The following is an 18,029-nucleotide window of genomic DNA, read 5'->3' on the forward strand; positions in this document are numbered from 1 at the left end:
CAACTCTTTGAACAAGTTTGTGGCTCTTGTTTCAAATCTACTCTGATATATATTTTAGCCATCAAGATAAGCTAAATTTAGACCTGACAACCTATTACGATAAGGGTCCAAGGTTTAGCCAACAAGAAACCACAACGCTCATGAGGGGGGGGGGGGTATTTTCATATTTTTCCCTTCCCCCCTCCCCCTTACCTCTAAATAAATAATGACCAGTTTCTTAGCTTTGGTTTAGCTGTTTTATCCCAGCATAACCAAAGAGTTACGTTATCTTGACCCACTCTGAGCCGGATGTTGTTCTAAGACGGATAATTGGGTCCATTCAGAGGGTGTTTAGACTGTGTCATGAAAATCGCCCGCTAAGGCAACCTTGTAAACGACTATCGACACTGTTACGTGACAACTCCAAAGTTGGTAATATTTTGCCTTAGTAAAGTTTATTAGGGCTCTGCAAATTTGTTTTATTCTCGTTCATTTTTCTCCTTTTTAGTTCTCCATTTTAAGAGTTCCCTTGTATTTTTAGCTTTTACGAGTGTAACAAGATGTCTTGATATTGGCCCAGCCGGCTAGCATTGACGCCTGTGCTCTTCCGTGCTATGACGTCATTAAGTAAGGTTATTTCTATTTTTAGCACTGTTGTCCCCCCTCAAAAAGACGTTACGCTTTATTGGAGTTTTCCAAGGTTAGAGGGCTGCTCCTTTCTTTTGCCACTCGTGTAATCCATTCTGTATTTTTGGAAAATTTCATTGGGAAATGGAGTTGTGAAGATAGTTGATTAATGATTAATGCTGACGTACGTTTGCTGGTGAGATCTTATTGTTCGGTGTGTTTCGACAAGTGCTCTGATGGTTCTTTCACCATATCATCTATAACTAACATTTCACTTGCTAAATGCTACTATTTTAAGTGTAAGAATAAGTGCTGTAGTTTAGGGAGGGAATTCAGCGTGGTGTATCAGTTCGTAACAATCATCTCCAACCACTCTACGGAGTGATCGAGCCTTTTCGCTTCTGCATGTTAATCAGCTCGTCAATGAAAGGTAATTGATATTTCTATAGTTATATAACATAATGTTGCGATCCAAAATTGTTTCCTTTCGTTCTTTCTCACTCTCTCTTTAGCAACCCAGCTACACGAGGAATTATCCAAGAAAAGATATGCAAGCGACGTTATCGATTTGTTTATTGATCTTCGGCGTTTGTTTGCAAGTTAGTAAAATTATTTCCGTGCCTGTCAGTTTAGTCTAGTAATTAAAGCGTGACCTGCTGAGTAATCAACAAACACGCTAACAGTTATTTTGTACGTTGAGCTGACGTGTTTCAACTACATTCGAGTTAACGTCATCCTGCTAGAAAAAAATTGCTGTTACTTCTTTGTAGACGTTTGTGATTATGAATTACTGTAGTGTAAGGTAGTATGTAAATTATAGTTTAATCGAATGAAGTCTGTGAAAGGAAAAATTACCGTTTGGAAAGGGGAAGGAGAAAACACAAATTAACTGAAGGATGGTTGTGTTCACCTAGAGGCTTTTCCTATCATATCAGTTCTGTTACTACCAGACATGTTTGGACATATCTTTACATCCTTCTGAGATTAGAAAGGCCAACTTGTTTCCTGAACTCAGAAAGAAAATTCTAAGAGTAGATGATCAATGTAATTTCGTTTGAACCTCATACTCAAGAGAGAAAATAGGATACAAAAATATGTTTGAGCTGTTTGATACACCTTGAGAGATCTTGGTGAATGTTATTAAATTACTAGGTCCTCTATGAAAGGTCCTGGAACTCCCAGTAAAGAAAAATCTTGTGCCTTAGAAGTGTGAAAATCTTGTGACTTAGAAGAGTGAAATTTTTTTTTCTCGCATCCTACCCATCAATCTCTGAGTGAAACAAATTGTGGGCAACAGTTTATAGTTTTATGTTTTAAACCCATTTAATTTGATTATGCTCTTTTTGCTCTGTTAGGGAGATTTCTGTGAAAGTAATAAAATATGTCATGGAAAGCAATACACTGTTAAAAGTGCTGATGGAAACTTTGAAAAATGTCAGCCTTGTGGAGTCTGCAATGAGGGATGGGGGCTGGAACCAAAATGTGGAAGTACTGTTATAAGCCCTGTGAATGAAACTTATTGCCAGCGTTGCCATGATGGAATAACATATTCTGACACTTATGACTCTTCTCCTTGTTATATGTGTCAGCACTGTGCAGAACATGAGATTGTAAAAACATCCTGCACAAGAGATACAAACACCAAATGCAGTGGAACTTGTGAATATGGTTATTACTATAATGCTCAGGATGCATCGCATGCATGTCATGAGTGTTCTCATTGTTGTTCTGATGGAAAAGATGAGATACAAGCAGAATGTGTAAGACATGGCCTTGAAAAAAGACACTGCAGCCTGCGAATGGATACAAACTGTGGTCCTACCATAAAACCTTCAATTAGCAGCAATACTGGAGATTCAGGAAAATTTAGGCCAATTTACATCCTGTATATTTGTATTGGTGCACTTGTTGGTGTAGTAATTTTACTTGTTGCAGTATTACTTAAAAGAAGAAATGCAGGTCAAAATAACCTGCCAGTGGACACCAATCCTGAGCAGGGTATTAAGCAGCATGAGGCCCAACCAATGATTCACATAAATGGACGTGCTGACCCTCAGCCTGCAGACAACAGTAATCTGACAACTCCAACACGTAAGAATTCAATAGCTACTGATTAACATATAGGGTGCCAAGTCAAAGCTATGAAGAGATACTGAATACATTATGCTATCGTTAATTTTCCCTTGCAATTCTGAGTCCTAAATAATTATTCAGCACCATAAATTTAAAACATTGTATGATAGCCTTAGTGTAATCCATTAATGATATGTGGCCATCTTAGATGATGAGTGCACTTTGTTACATTTTCACTTGTTTTGTATCTCTCAAATCTAATTTTATACTACAAAGGTGGAGTCTGTGCAACCTGATTCCTCATTGAAGGGTATGCATAGTTGCAAACAGCAGGCATGATGCAATATTGATAATGTTGAGATGTAAGGCTTGCCATTGATGTATACTTGAACTAGAAACATACATTATTTAATGTTCCCAAATGTTTTCCATCACAGAAAGTGGAAAATACAACCATGAGTCTACACAAGTTTCCAGTGGCACTACACTTCACCCAGTTTTCTCTGGACTGAATCCTGGTTATGCTCACTCCAACGCTGGAACACCTCGTGTGTCACCCAAGGGAACACCTGATTTATCCAGGCAGCAGTATGGTTTGTAACTTCATATCATATACATAAAACATAGCCAAACTATGTGTCAAACTATGAATCCTTGCTTTTAAATGAACCTGAAATACCAAATTCCATATTGTAAATGTTTTGTATTATTGACTATAGGGCAGATAAAAATTATCCAGCACCCTAAACATCAAAAACAAAAAGAAGGATTGCGTGTGGAATTCTCATGCAAATGTAAGGTACCTGGTGGAACTCAAGTTTCGTACCAGTGGTTAAAAGATGACCAAGAACTTGAGGGAAAAACCTCGGACACTCTCCTCTTGGAGTCTGTTAGAATACAAGATTTCGGGTTGTACAGATGCCAGGTTTCTCGTTCAGGTGACACAGGAATGGAACCGGTTAAGTCAGAACCCGCAGAATTGATCGTTACTCCAGGCCTTGGAAAAAGTGAGAATTATTGTTGTGCCTTTTTTTTTTTAATGAAACACAGGTTAATAAGCCAGCGATATGCAGTAAATTCCTTCCTGGAGCCAAGGGGCTCATTTACCCGGAGTTTTTCTTAGCTGGTGTGTGTAACGTGAAGCAATTGATAGTATTGCTACTCTCCCTTGGACTGGTCGATGGCATGTTACTCCCACCCCCCCCCCCCCTCCTGCACTTATGCACTTAGTCAATTCATTGATACCCATGATACCCATTTATACTCCTAGATGGAGAGGCACTGTGGTAGTGAATCGACTTGCCCAAGAACCCAAAATATTGACCCAGCTAGGTCTCAAACGCGATCCTCTCGACCTGCTGTCCAGCGGGCTAACGGGCAATCTTTGTCTCACATAAGGTTTCATGGAGGGTTGTGTACTTGAGTAATCACTAGGGACAAAGCTAGAATTTCTCAGAAAGAATGTCCTGCCGATATTCACGCTTTATTTTACTTCGTTTCCTATTGCACAAGCAGTAATACCGTCACGAATTTCTGCACGCCCGCGTGTTCGCTTTACGTGAAGTAGCTTATACTGCTGCTCTACCTTTTTTTTAAAAACTTCTCACAAATGAAGAGGGGGCATGGGAACCCTAAGACCCCCTTTTAACATCCTTACGGCAATCTTAAGGCCTCCCTCTAACATCCCTTCGGGCCCTTGTTCCCTTTCTGGTTTGTTTTCTCGGTGGTTTTTCTGTTGCGGTTTTTTCCCTCGACTCAGGCCCGGTCTAAAAGTAGAACTTTTGGTGAACCGTTCTCAGACTGTAAACATGGAAATTTTCCTTACTACAGCCCCTACTCTCAGTCACGACACGCGATATTTTGGAGACTTTTGGCCTGGGATTGCATTCCTTTTAGGGTCTCATTTCTCTCTGACTCACAGCTGGACATATGATTCCATTTTTGTGTTTGGTTCCCGTTCTTCTGTAGCTGTTGTTTGGCACTGAATATCGTATTTTTTTGCCCAACAGAATTAAAGACTCTACGAGAGCTCAAATTTGATACAAAAAATCAAGTTGCTATGCTTCTTGAGAATACAGCTCCAGATGTTGGTGGATGGAGGGAAGTAGCTCATCGCTACGGAATGAATAAGGATTTAGTGAAAAATTTGGAGACTAAACAGGACCCTGGAAAGCAGGTTATGGACTTTCTACAGGCATCTAAACCGGATTTACAAGTTTACAGCTTTTGCAAGACACTCAAAGAAAAAAATTGCTTCAATATTGTAAAAGTCTTAGAAGACGAGCTAGTTAATTAGTGACTCAAAGAAAAAGTAAAGAATGATCAGAGTGCCCTAACGCCCTATCGTCTTTTCCGACGGTTATCGATCACTTCGTCGACATGTCAACTCGCCGACAACCAACTCGCGGACACCATTACTCAATCCAGTCTTTCCACAACTCTGTTATTCCGCTCAACTATCACTGTTGAGAGGAAATGTTTCATGGTTCGTCGCGCGTGGTAGCCACGAACTGCCTCATTTAGTCTTATTGTCACAAAGATGTAAATAGGCCACTGTTCGTGCATGCGTCAGGAATAAATCATTATAATTGCAGGAGATAAAAAGTGTTTTGCCCAGGTGCGTTGTTCTAGATGTGACAGTTAGTATGATCGGTGAGATTTGAGCACGGGTCGCTTGTGTTTTTATTGTACAATTTTACTAATAAAGTACATGTAAACACAGAATTATACACGGTTGTGAATTTATTTGATCTTAAAACTCGACAAAGACGCTTTCAAGTTTTCGAAAGTCGAGTCAGACATAACTTTGGTGAGACTGAAATATGTCTCCTTAGCGCCAAGTTTACGCCATCGCCGAATAAGCTGATTAACAGAACGTTTCGCGGCATTCGACGTAGGTTGCTTGCCTTGTTCGTTTCCATCGTAGAATTTGACAACCTCTGGTCTGTTTGTGCTTCATGCTCCTTCGAGGTAAGCGTTGTGTGACGATCTTAGGCTTACGGTTTTCTTACCAAACCGCAAGTACCTCGAAAAACGACACGAACTACTCTTCTGATCTCTCTCTCTCTCAGTTGATATCCATTCATTTTAGACATCAGTATTAAAAACCAATGAAATTCCGCACATACTTCCGCATTGCTTGCGTGACATAAAGATGCGGCGGGCATGGGGCTGAGTGAGCAAGTCTTGTAACTCCGCCTTCGTTGTACTATCTTGCAAGCTCAGCTGAATTCGCGACAGACATCTGAAATTAACTTCTTAAGGAAAATGACGGTTCTTTTCTAATTTAATTACAGATCAGGTAATCGTTTGTAATCGTATGCTGTATGAAAGATGATTCTTGAGTTAACTCTGTGATCGCGCATTTAGTGGGTTGCTCTTGCGTTATACACCTGCGAACAGCGTGCGTTTTGCACACGGGCCGAAGTACTCTAACTCAGTTTTAGGGATTCTTTGGAAGATTTCTTGGATTTCGTCGTTGCTTCATGTTACTTTCTGCCAATTTGACTTTTAACGACTCTCATCTTCAACACAACTCACTTATAATCTATTTTACGGTGTAATTACAAGAGTGTTAACTCAACCAACATTTTGCAGAGTCTAGGGTTGTTAACCAAACGTGAAGCGAAGCTTTTGTTGCTACGTTGTTTTGTCTCTGCAGACAAATGAGACAAGCTCGTATTTGACACTGGATCATTATGCAGTCAGTATTTGTGTCTTTAGTCTTTTCCTGCTTCTGTTTGGTAAGTGATATAAGTTTTAATTTCTTTGGCATATTTGTTAAGAAACTTAGTTACATTAAAACATCCATAATTAGTGTGGAAATGAGTGAATTTGTTCAAGAAAGCTCAATCTTCTTCTTTCATCTAGAGATTTGATGAGCACATCAGCTTCTATCACTTAAATGCGATGGGTTTTAAATGGAGAAGAATCTGTCACCAAAATCTATTAATTATTTACGCCTTTGAAACCTTTTGAGCAAGTGGAGAACACAAGCTGCGTGATCTTTAAGTTTTCATCATGATCTAATTTGAAACGCGTCAAATCAAATTTATCTATTGATTTACTTTGTTTGATCGAGATACAGAAATATAAATCTAGTCTTGTACCACACACATGTAATACATCATTTTATTTAAAAAGATCTCTCGAGCCACATTTATTCCTTTCTTAATCTGTTGCCCTTGGCAATTTTTCTCTTTGAGAATTAACTTTTCCCTGAAAGTGTGTGGATGGAAAAAAATAACGAAAATGAAGTCTGCAGACTTTGACGAGGATACTTGTTTTGGAATTGACAAGAGGTTAATGAGAGTTAAGGAAGCTTTTGAAGTTTTCCTTGCAAGTGCTGTTGACATTGAAAGTCTGCAAATTGACATATGAATAATTTCTCTACTAATGTGTTCTGTGCTTCCTTAGTCAAACGGATGAAATTGCACACTTCCTATCACCTTTACAACCCTTTTCTTTAAGAAAAAGTAAACCAAGAAAAATTCAAGTTAAACAGCTGACTTAAATACCTGCAAAATATCAATTGAAATCTTAATTCAGTCTCACAATATTATTTTGAAAGCAGGTGATAAAGACTTTATCTTGCATAAAAACCCACATTTATACCAAATTTCCTTGCCTGTATATTTTGTGTGAAACAATTTGGTGAAGAAAATGATGAGCATTACTGACACAGTCATCCAGACTTTTGTAAAGTCATACATCAGGCTCTCTGACTTCTCTTTTCTTTCAGTCTGTTTTTTTTTTAGTTCTTTTTCCTTTTTACCTGAGTTACCAAAAGACTTACACAAAATGGTTGGCTATGGGAAACAAAAAATTTTATTGGGGTGACTGGCCTACATAAATGGCAAACAATTATTCAGTAGAATGCTTGATGAGTAATGAATGAATCTTTAAGGGACCTATTGATTAAAACCACTTATTTAGCAAGCTGGTGAGACTTGGCATAAAGCAAACCATGGCTACTAAACACATTTTTCTCCTTTTTCTTCTTGCTAGGAAGTACATCACGTCTTTTGTAAAATCTGTCCTGATGACAAGTATACCATTGTCAGCTCAAACGGGAGCTTTGTGAAGTGCTTTCCTTGTGACACATGTCATCCTGGTTGGGGATTGTATCCTCTATGTGGAACACAACTTACAAATGAAAGAATGTCTGAAATATCTTGCAAAGTATGCCCTTCAGGCACATTTTCTGCCGAGCTAGACTCCTCCCCTTGTAAAAACTGTCAACAGTGCGCCCCTCATGAGATAGCATCTGCCAGTTGCACCAGGGTATCGGACACAAGTTGCAATAAAACATGTGATAAGGGATACTTCTTTGTTGAGGTCTCTCACAGCTGTCAACAATGTTCATATTGTTGTTTTGACAAAAAAGACGAACCACAGCCAGAATGTATCAAACATGGGTTCAATGCTACTGGTCAATACTGTAGCATTCGATTGGATAAGACTTGCACTCCAGTGCATCCAACTACTAGGACAACCTTGCCAGCAATTGTGACACGTATGACGCAGTACCATGACAAATCAGCCCCTCCTGCTACCAGCGGAAAAGTACCAGGTGATACTACTAAGAGCAGCACTCAGAATACTGCCACAATAGTACTTGGTGTGCTGGCTTCTACATTTGCCGCCGCACTAATTGTTGGATTCTTATGTTGGAGAATTAGAAGGAAGAGACAAAGGAGAAAGAGGGGGATTGATTATGGTAATAACAGCAAAGGTGAGTTGTTTTCCAGTCCTTCTAGCAAGAGTATAGTTAAAAATGTTAGGTTTAAGGTTTTATCAAGAAGCCTTGCTGCTGAAGCTAATCCTAGTTTTAAAGACCAGTTTTGTTGTTAATAGTAAATGGCAATTAGGGAGGGCTATCACTCCTCAGTGCTGGATTGATACCAGTCCATCACCTGTTTCTTTCAAGTTTTACAATACCCAGTGACTGTTTAGGGAGTCAGAAAATGATTGTGAGAAAAACATACAGTACCATTTTACATAAGATTACTACATTATAATTACCCTGCAGCAAGGGCTCAAATGCACACCTTTTAACACCACCACCAGTGTACAGAATTGCTGATGTTACCATGAAAATCAGCTGATTAAACTTGCTTTTCAGTAATTTTCTGGCTATTTGTCAGCTCTTCATTTTTGCCATGTACAGGAAATACAGGAGAGCTAGGTCAATATATCAATCAGCTTTGAAACCTGTTTTTTTTTCTTTGAATTTAAATAAATTATGTTAATTTATAAACACATGGCATTTTTTTATTTACTGCATTGGTTGACAAACAATCTTGTATATGACAGCTTTGTTTTAATTTTTAAATAATTTGATATATTTTTCAATTTGTCAGCACTGAAAGACACCAGCTATGCTAGCGAAGGACCCACACTGTCAAATTCCAGTACTGTGGTGCCATTACCATCCCCTATAGTAAAAGCATTACAGATCAACTCAGGTTATGCTCCATCCTCTTCAGAAGATGATGAAGTAGATGACCTGCGTAACCCAAAGGATGAATTACGAAAGAAGCGTATTTTAAAACGACAAATTAGTAAAGAAGCAGGAGGTAATATATATTTATTATATACCATATGTATATGATATATTTAAAATATATATACCCATTTTAAAAGACATTGCAGTTTGAAACTATATATGAAATACATATATAGAAAACCCTTTTTTTCATTAAAAAGTTGACATAAATTATGGGGACAATTTTCAAAAGGAAAGTACTGTCAATAACTGCCGTCGGAAAAAAACTATTGTTCCTTTGATGCAAATTTGCATGCATCATGCATCATACATCATGCATCACCTTTTTGATGATAAAGAAAGGTTTATATATTTCATAATTCCAAATTGCAAAGATTTTTTGAAAATGGACATGTGTAGATATATTTGTACATTTCCAAATAAATGGAAAAAGAGCCTTTTTGGTGAAGAAAGAGATCATATCTATATTCAAAATGTAATTTCAAATTTGCAACATTTTTAAAACAGGTGTATATAGATACAGATGTATATATCTTTCTATTGATTTTTAATTGCATTTCAAACGTTTGAAAGAAGTTGATAGAAGTTTTAGTAGTGATGTGAGCATCATTATCCAATAGTGCGATGAGGGGGGCATAAAATGTTTCGAAAAACTATAAATTCAGCAGATTGTGTAAAGAGTGATATCAACTTAATGCATCCAGTAATTAAAGTTTCTCATTTGATTTCTTTCACATTGCATATAAGCTAGGGGCACACTTTCAAATAAGTTTCATGCACTCATTAAAGTAATTTTACATTTAATCATAACCATTACAATTTTGTCAGTGTATTAGGTGCTTTATTTTTCACTAATCATTCTGTACAGTTGTAATGGGACAGTGCAATCAGACAGTTGGCTGTAATCAGACACCTGTAGTTGGACAGTTGAAGCAGCCAATCATGCTAAGTCCACTCAGCTACATCCACCAATCACAGAATTGATCACATTAAACATAGAAGCCACCATGAAGGAATTTTTTAGACTTTGTCTCAACTGGAGATGTTTGTTCTTATTTTCTATGTTTCTTCCAGATATTGTAACAGTTATAATAAATTGTGTCAGCCAAATCTGTCTGTAGTCATACTCCTGATTAACAAATCGGATTCTTGCTTCGCAGTCATCTGATTTTGTCAATCACTCACCATTATTATTTCATTTTCTCTTTTGATTTCTGCAAAGATTGAAAAATAACTTTCCTGACAATGTCTTACTTACACTACTTGACCATCTAATATTAATCAGTGATCACCAATGCAACCAGGTTAAGAGGAAATATAATTTATCAGCTATGGAGTTCTTTGTTGATTCAAATCTAAACTCTCCTTACTTAAATACATGCAGGGTTTGTAATTTTAATTGCAACTAAAGAAGGGTACTTGATGTTTACATGCACAAGTCAACTCAAATAAATGTGTCAATCATGCATAGTTTTAAATAGAAACATTTGGCAGCTAAAATTTGAAATGTATCTTTCTTGATAACTGTTTCAGCATCAAAGGACAGTGCCAGTGTTTTAGGATCCAGAGAGAAAGACAGTGATGAAAATAAAGGGCAAGACAAAAACGGTATATTAAGTAGTGCTTAGATTTCAGGATAAAATTGTATAATTTGGAATTATTCACACTGAAACAGTGTAGTTATGAAAAATCATAGCTCTTACCTTTCTTTTCATGCTTTTGGAGGGTTTGTTAATAACTCACCTATAATAGGTTTACTTCAGTCAAAACTGTATTTTGCATTACATCATTATACTAACATAAACAATGTGAAATCATTAATTATTTTAACTGCCCTAAAAATTTAAGATGTTGGTGTAGCAGTGCCTAGGAAACCAAGTCTTGTAAGGAAACTGTCCAAAGGTCATTATCAGCCATTATCAGGAGAGGTATTTATGACAAATTTTGCTTGATGTACTTCCACTTTTATGTGATCACTGTCTGCAATTTGTATTAAGTTTCATGTGACTTATAAATTAATAACCTTAAGGCTTTACTTGCATCAGTACAAGTATTTTTTTATCATTCATCTAATGTCAGTAATAACACTGCTTTTTACTGAACACTTGATGTAATTTCATTCCAAAACAAAACACTAGATTTCCTAGCAGTAAATAGATCGGATAATCACTTTAAGTGTGAAAAAGAGAACCAATCAAATTAACTCTTTACACCCTAACTTCAGTATCCATATTCTCTGTGCTCCTCTTTATACAAATCAATTGGTGCTGACAAGGAGAATTTGTTTAAACAATCAAAATTTTCTTCAGGCGTCAATCATTTCTGTTATTCTCATGATCTTGATAAATGATTAATAGCAGTATTACTCTAAGGAGAAATCTGATGCACTACTAGCTCACTCTGAGATCCAGTGTTCAAATTATTGGTATTCATTTCGTAAATGCTGTGAGTATACACATATATTTAATATGAGCTTTCATGATATATCATATATGTTTTATCTCTTTCAGGATTCAGATGAGCAAGATGGTTGGTATTTTATGTTCCTGCATAATTAATTTTGGTTGGCAGTATGTGGGATTAAATAATTTTTGTAGATAAAATATAAGCAAACACAATTAAGGGCAAAGAATGAGAACAGTCTCATTTAAAGCATGTGGAATATAACTTTTCCATGCAGTTTCATTTTATAGTTCAAGGTGATACCTAGAAAATTTGAAATAGCTCATAAGAAAAGACAAATTTGATGGCTGGACTTTGTATTTCCTTGATAAAGCAATAGAAAAAAAACAGGATCACTAGAAAAGTGGGAGGTTGTAGTAAAGAAAGAGAATTATTGATATGATGTACTTTACAAGTTTATTAAATTAAAGGAATCAGATAGTCTTGAGACATAGAAGTCTGCCTCAAATAATTTAAGTTGTGCCTTTGGTAAGATTTGTTTATTTTAGATTTATTTCATAAACAGCTCAGTTAAAGTCTGCACAGCAGGTAGCCTTGTGTATTATGAGGATTGAAAGTTACTCTGCAGTCAAAATCTCAATTGCATGCTTTTATTTGAACAGAGATTGTGCAAGAGAGAGTAAGAGGATCCAGCGTGCCTACCATAAGATTCAAGGCATCAAAAGGGAAATTATCAGGTGTTGGCACCCCTAACAAGGAAGACTTTCAGGTGGGTGAAATAATAGATAAAATTTTTAGTTTTTAATGCTATGATAACTAACATATAATAATTACCTTTTGGGTAGTATAAAAGATGACTTGAGGGGTAAACAGATTTAATTAAGGTTAGTTATACATGCTTAGCATGAATAGCATGAATAGTGTCCATGGTAACACTGTTCGTTACAGTGTGTAATTTTCAGGTAGATGAGTAAATTTGTTGATCTACTTACAGTGACAAGTCAATAAATCATTTATTAGTTCTTATTCATAATTAGTAATATTGCTGATGACTCATGAATCAATCAATTAATTGTTCAGACAAAAGTCAGCTTTAGAAACTCTTTATGGTGGCTACTTTACTTTATGAACTCAGTTGATAAAACCAAATTATTTTGTCTAGTACATTGTATGGTTATTTGATAAGTACATAATCTCCTTAATCATGTCACATCCAGTCCATATATTAGTTGGAATTAATCACATGACAAAGAAAATCTTGTTGTATTCTACACTGTAAATTGGCCACCTAAAGAGTTTAAAGGCTGATGTTTCAAGCATTAGCCTTTTGTCAGAGCGGAGGGCTGATACTCAAAACATCAGCTATGAACTCAACAGTGGCCAATTTACATTATCAACTCAGTTGATAATACTTAGTTACCCTGTTATACTCTTCCACCAATGCAGCAGCATACTTTCTTTAGAAACTTACCCCCTTTATTCATTTATGTTCTTCTTTGTATGATATATGTTGTAAAAATATCATATTTGTACATCTTTGATAATAAAAGTTTTGTCAATGACTTCCATTTTGGCCACATTACAATCACAAGCTTACAATTTTATTTTTTCAGCATAATCTTATTTTCCACCAATGGTTTTTTATAAAGTTTAGAGAGCCAAGAGCTCTCTTTAATGAGTGCATCTTAAATCAGTAGTGCATACTTCTTCCTGCAATATCAAACTGTTATACCCATTATAAATGGAAATCAACTTTTTTCACATTGATTGTGATTGAATTTTTTTAGGATCCAAAAGAGGATGATGATACTAAAAGTAAGAAACTTTTGAATTCTGGTATTTTTTAAATTATGTGTATTATAACCTTTTAAAGGTCTCTTCCCTACCCTCCCCCCCAGAACTAAGTTGCTGGGAGACCTTTCAATGCTTTGCATTTAACCCTTTAGCTCCCAGATCAAATTTGTAATTCTCCTTACTGTCAACTATACAATTCTTGTAATGTTAGTTCAGAGAATTTAGTCTTGGATCAACTAATTATCCCCAAATTGATATTTTTCTTTATACTCATCCCTTATCTGGTTGATATTGTATTTTATATCATAAGGAGAAATTCTGTCTTGGTCACTTGTGGGAGTTAAAGGGTTAATAGATAATGAATAAATTACTTTTTTTTTTAAGTTGCAGCAAAACCTTTCAAGGTTGAGGTGCAACCTAGAAGTCAACAACAGAAAGAAGGTTCACGAGTGGAATTGAAATGCAAAATGTCTGGAGAGACAGAAGCAGGTTATCAGTGGTTCAAAGACGACGCCAAGATTCAAGATCAAATAAACCCTTCCCTTGTTTTGTATCCAGTTAAGGTGGAAGACTTTGGCAAGTACAAGTGTGAAGTGAAATATGATGATGGTGACAGTGAGAAGTGTGTGACATCTCTCCCTGCAGAACTAGACGTCATCCCCAGTGATGGAATGGGTGAGTGTGAATTATTTGCTAATTGCCATTTATTTTGGGTACTACATGTACTGGTAATATAAGCCATCCACAATTTCTTACCTAGGCCCTAGAAGGAGACAATTAGTACCCTACAGGAAGCGGTAAGGCGGCTGTGAATAAGTGATTTTTACATAATTTGTGCAGTTGGGAGTTCAATGTTACTCACCTTCCATAATGATAAATAACTGAACTATAAAGGACAAATATGTTCATTTGTGACGGAAGTTAAAATCAACACTACAAGTCAGCGACACAATTTCATTGACAGCTCAGTAAGTAATTACCACAACTTCTCTTTATGAGCACCATTTATATAAAAGTGCTTAACATTCTGCAGCAGTCTACAGTTGATTACATCATATTAAATATATCTACATATATGACTAAGCACTTGACTATGCACTATGTGTAATGCACCCGTTTGTCAAAACCCCCTCTTCCTACCTCTGGGATGGGACAGGGAATTTAATACCTATGCAGAGTAATAGACATGATTGTTAAGGGATAGTCTTTGAGTTGAAGTAGGAAACAGTTAAATACAGTGAAGAGAAAATTAAATCTTACGAAAACAGTTTTTATTGTGAAAAAAAGACCATTGGAAGCCAGTCGTTTAGGCTGCTTCTACTGCAGTCAATACTGGTCTGGGTCATGAAAATTAAAAAAAAAATAAAAACGTAAGTCAAATCACAGATGTCAACTTTTGTTGGAAAAACACATACAATATTTCTTAAAATATTCTTTAAATAAACACTTACCACTGCAGCCTGTGCAATAGCAACAAAAAGCTGGGATGTACAGTATTGCCATCATAATGAACCATTTATCATCATTTAAAACAAAAGCACCATTACTTCAAACATCGGCAAAACTTTTTGGCATCCGCTAAATTGAAAAAGAATATAGAGCAATAAAATATTAATGGTACTGTAATATCGTGATCAAAGAAAAATCAAACTCCAATTGAACGGGTTTTTTGTACAATTTTTCAGACACCAAAAATTGCAGATCAAATTATCCTTGCAGAGCTTCTGGCGTGGTCATAAAGACAGAAAATACATCACATAAAGCATGCTGTTCTGAAAATAAATTCTTTTGAAATCACGAAAAAACCTATTCGCCTCGAAATTTGGAAAAAAAAACAGCTGGTAAGTTGTAAAAACGGATGCTGCCATCAAAAAAAAAAACATCAAATACTCTTACCTTTCTTTCCGCCGTCAACTAAAAGTAGGAGGCAATAACGATCCAAGATCAAGGACCTCTCATTCCCAAGCTCTCTCCATTAACGCTTACTTCCTGGTGTAATGCCCCGCATTTGAGCAATAGTGTTTAATATCCCGTTTTCTGAATATTCTGGAATATTCAGGAGTATTCTAGGACATTATTCTACAATGATTGGTCCAGTAGTGTATTTTAATTACGTAACTCCTATCGGCTTTTTGACTCACTTGCATTTTTTGAGGATGGGCACTCAGGAGTATGTTATATTTGTCAACTGATTGGGAACCTGTCATATTTCTTCACAATATGCTTTGCACGTAATATAAGTTATTTGGGGAAACATCGGCATTCTCCTTTCGTTTCTTTACTTTTAGAGCTCAAATGTCTCAGAGATGTAGATCTCAATATTCAAGAGAAGGTTGGAAACCTTCTGATTAAGAAAAAAACGGGGACTCCGACCTGGATACAACTCGCTAATGAGTATACTATGGAAGATCATCATATAGATTCTCTGCAACACAGCCAAGAGACAGCCGGAAAAGCAGTAATCGAGTTCCTAGCAACATCAAACCCGAAACTCACTGTGTATGATTTTTGCAAGAAACTTAAAGAAAAAGACATACGGCGTTTGGACATTGTTCAAGTATTGTCAGCTCATCTTTCGGCTCCAATTTCATGCGGGAACGTAAGTGTATAAGAGTTTTTTTACGTGACATCACTTAATCCATATTTGTGGTGCGGCGACTCAGTAAGCAAATGAACAATAAGATTATTTTTAGTTGAGTATCTAAAGTCATCTGACGCATTTGGATTTGCCTTACTTCACTCTTCCATTGGGGTAGAAAACCTGTTCTCCTTGTGAATTTTTACTTCGTTCTTCGTTCCCCTTTTCTGAGTTATCTTAGAAATCATTTTTATAAGTGATACAAACCGGCTTACATTTTTCAAGAAGTTATGAAAATGTATTATAAGAAGGATTAGTTATTGATAATAGTTCTTGGGTTGCGATCAAATATGGTCTCTAGTTGAGTTGGTGACGCTTTTGAATGCAGTGAATCGCATCGAAAATTTCAGGGTCTGTGTGACCTATAGATCTTGATCCATAAGCAATAATTTAGTATCAAGGGAGGTTGTATAATCTGAAACGTTCCCTAGAGTAAGTTTATTTTTATAGGACCTTGTCAACTGGAAAAGATGTTGACTAAAATTCGCATACTCCTTTATAGACATGAAAATAATTTGAAAACGATTAGATAAAAGTGTGTTAGAGTCCAAGGACTGCATTGATGGGAAAAGTATGGATTACTGTCTCAATTTTTTTAATTTTTTTTTGCATATATAGAGTTTTCGAGTTTTAGCAACTTAGTCATTGTTTACTGAACAAACCATATTCAGGAAAACTTTCTTATAAAAGATTTACCGGCCATACTTGATAACGTGATGGTAAGATTTCATATTTCATAGGTGAAAAAATGAAAGTATTATATATCCACAATAACGACTGATTTTTGTATTCTAGCACATTTAGATAAGCTTGCTACGAAAGCACGCGTACATGTTGTCTTCAGCGATCATACAAATGTTTCTGAATTTGATGTAAGTTGCATTTTACATAAGCTGGTTGTAGTAGAATTATTACGGACAATTTTTAGGGTCCGACTGTGGAATTTTGTAGATTACCCTTGCAACTGAGTGGTCACTGACGATTGCCAGTTGTTGCGTCAAGTTCAGCCATAAATTTACATAGTGTCATCCGGATTTATTTAATAATGAAACTTTGACATAAATTGACACCAAAAATAGGCACACGTGATATACTTTTTGAAATAGCAATTATTTTAGAAGTGAACGTACAGAAATATTGTCAAAAGCTTTTGAAGCTGATGTAGATTTTTCGTTATTACAATTATTTATCGAGTATAGACTGCAATCATTGGAATGCATGGAGATTCACTTTCATGACCTTCGGTTCGCATGACAGCATGGGGCTTGGGACAGAGGCTGCTAAGGGTTATTCTCATACCCAATGCCTTTTGAGTTTCAGTACCATTATTGATAAGCGAATTTTTTGGTAAACTTATTTTAATTTGTCGCAGGACTATCGCACTATTTACACAACGCATACTCTTTATTTATCCAAATCAAGCAATAAAATTGCTGCTATTTTTCTGAATCATGTGTCTGTTTTTGTAATAAAATTAGGAAAACATTAAACGGGGGGGCTGCACATTCAACGAACTATTCTTTGAGTGAGCGGGGAATGATAGAATGCAAAGTAAAAGACAAGACACAAACTTAAACAGCTGTCTTGATTAAGTTGAGAAAACTTAGGGTTGGCTCTATCGAGTTGACTTCATGGGCGTCACAACATGCCTCGACAGGACGTTAACAACATCCATCCGTCTGAGTCCAGACTCCTTAAAGGTCTTACATATGAAATAAACAGTGATATTAGGCGAAAGGGAGGCCAGACTCTCCAACATAGCTCCCGCTGGGCTTTTTGCACTTTCTAAAAAGGAGATTTCTTTTTCTCTCATTCCATATCTTCGTGCCGCTTGCTTCCACGACGCCAGGCCAGGAAGGCGCTTCTTGTCAAGCAGGTCAATGATGGCTTGTTTTGTGTCCATGTCTATCTCGTGTAAACCTCTGAATCCTATCTAAACAGGAGAATAAAAAAAAATTATTTTTTTTAGCAGCCATAATCCGAAAATATTCCGACAAACGACCCTGG

The 18,029-nt window shown here is 36.4% G+C and overlaps 2 protein-coding genes across 7 annotated transcripts; both read left to right on the forward strand.

The window, feature by feature from the left end:
- The first annotated feature begins 216 nt into the window (after positions 1-216).
- Positions 217-5,403, forward strand: LOC113668550 (uncharacterized). 6 transcript variants are annotated; one of them, XM_089191516.1, is made up of 6 exons: positions 217-679; positions 1,119-1,205; positions 1,962-2,697; positions 3,117-3,272; positions 3,399-3,686; positions 4,689-5,403. In XM_089191516.1, the coding sequence occupies exons 2-6, from the start codon at positions 1,155-1,157 to the stop codon at positions 4,973-4,975; spliced, it is 1,518 nt and encodes a 505-aa protein (XP_089047642.1). In that variant the 5' UTR covers positions 217-679; positions 1,119-1,154; the 3' UTR covers positions 4,976-5,403. The 6 variants fall into 6 exon arrangements, with proteins under 6 accessions (XP_089047642.1, XP_089047645.1, XP_089047641.1 ...); XM_089191519.1 differs by having other exon boundaries at positions 583-606; XM_089191515.1 differs by having other exon boundaries at positions 622-802.
- A 449-nt stretch (positions 5,404-5,852) lies between these two features.
- On the forward strand, positions 5,853-16,663 carry LOC113687083 (uncharacterized). The gene is made up of 11 exons (XM_089191532.1): positions 5,853-5,980; positions 6,341-6,422; positions 7,687-8,413; positions 9,042-9,257; positions 10,721-10,795; positions 11,036-11,115; positions 11,698-11,716; positions 12,253-12,359; positions 13,378-13,405; positions 13,769-14,059; positions 15,673-16,663. The coding sequence occupies exons 2-11, from the start codon at positions 6,378-6,380 to the stop codon at positions 15,993-15,995; spliced, it is 1,911 nt and encodes a 636-aa protein (XP_089047658.1). The 5' UTR covers positions 5,853-5,980; positions 6,341-6,377; the 3' UTR covers positions 15,996-16,663.
- The last annotated feature ends 1,366 nt before the right edge of the window (positions 16,664-18,029 follow it).

Source organism: Pocillopora damicornis, chromosome 13 (genome assembly GCF_964200805.1).
Source record: "Pocillopora damicornis chromosome 13, jaPocDami1.2, whole genome shotgun sequence".
Lineage (NCBI taxonomy): Eukaryota > Metazoa > Cnidaria > Anthozoa > Scleractinia > Pocilloporidae > Pocillopora > Pocillopora damicornis.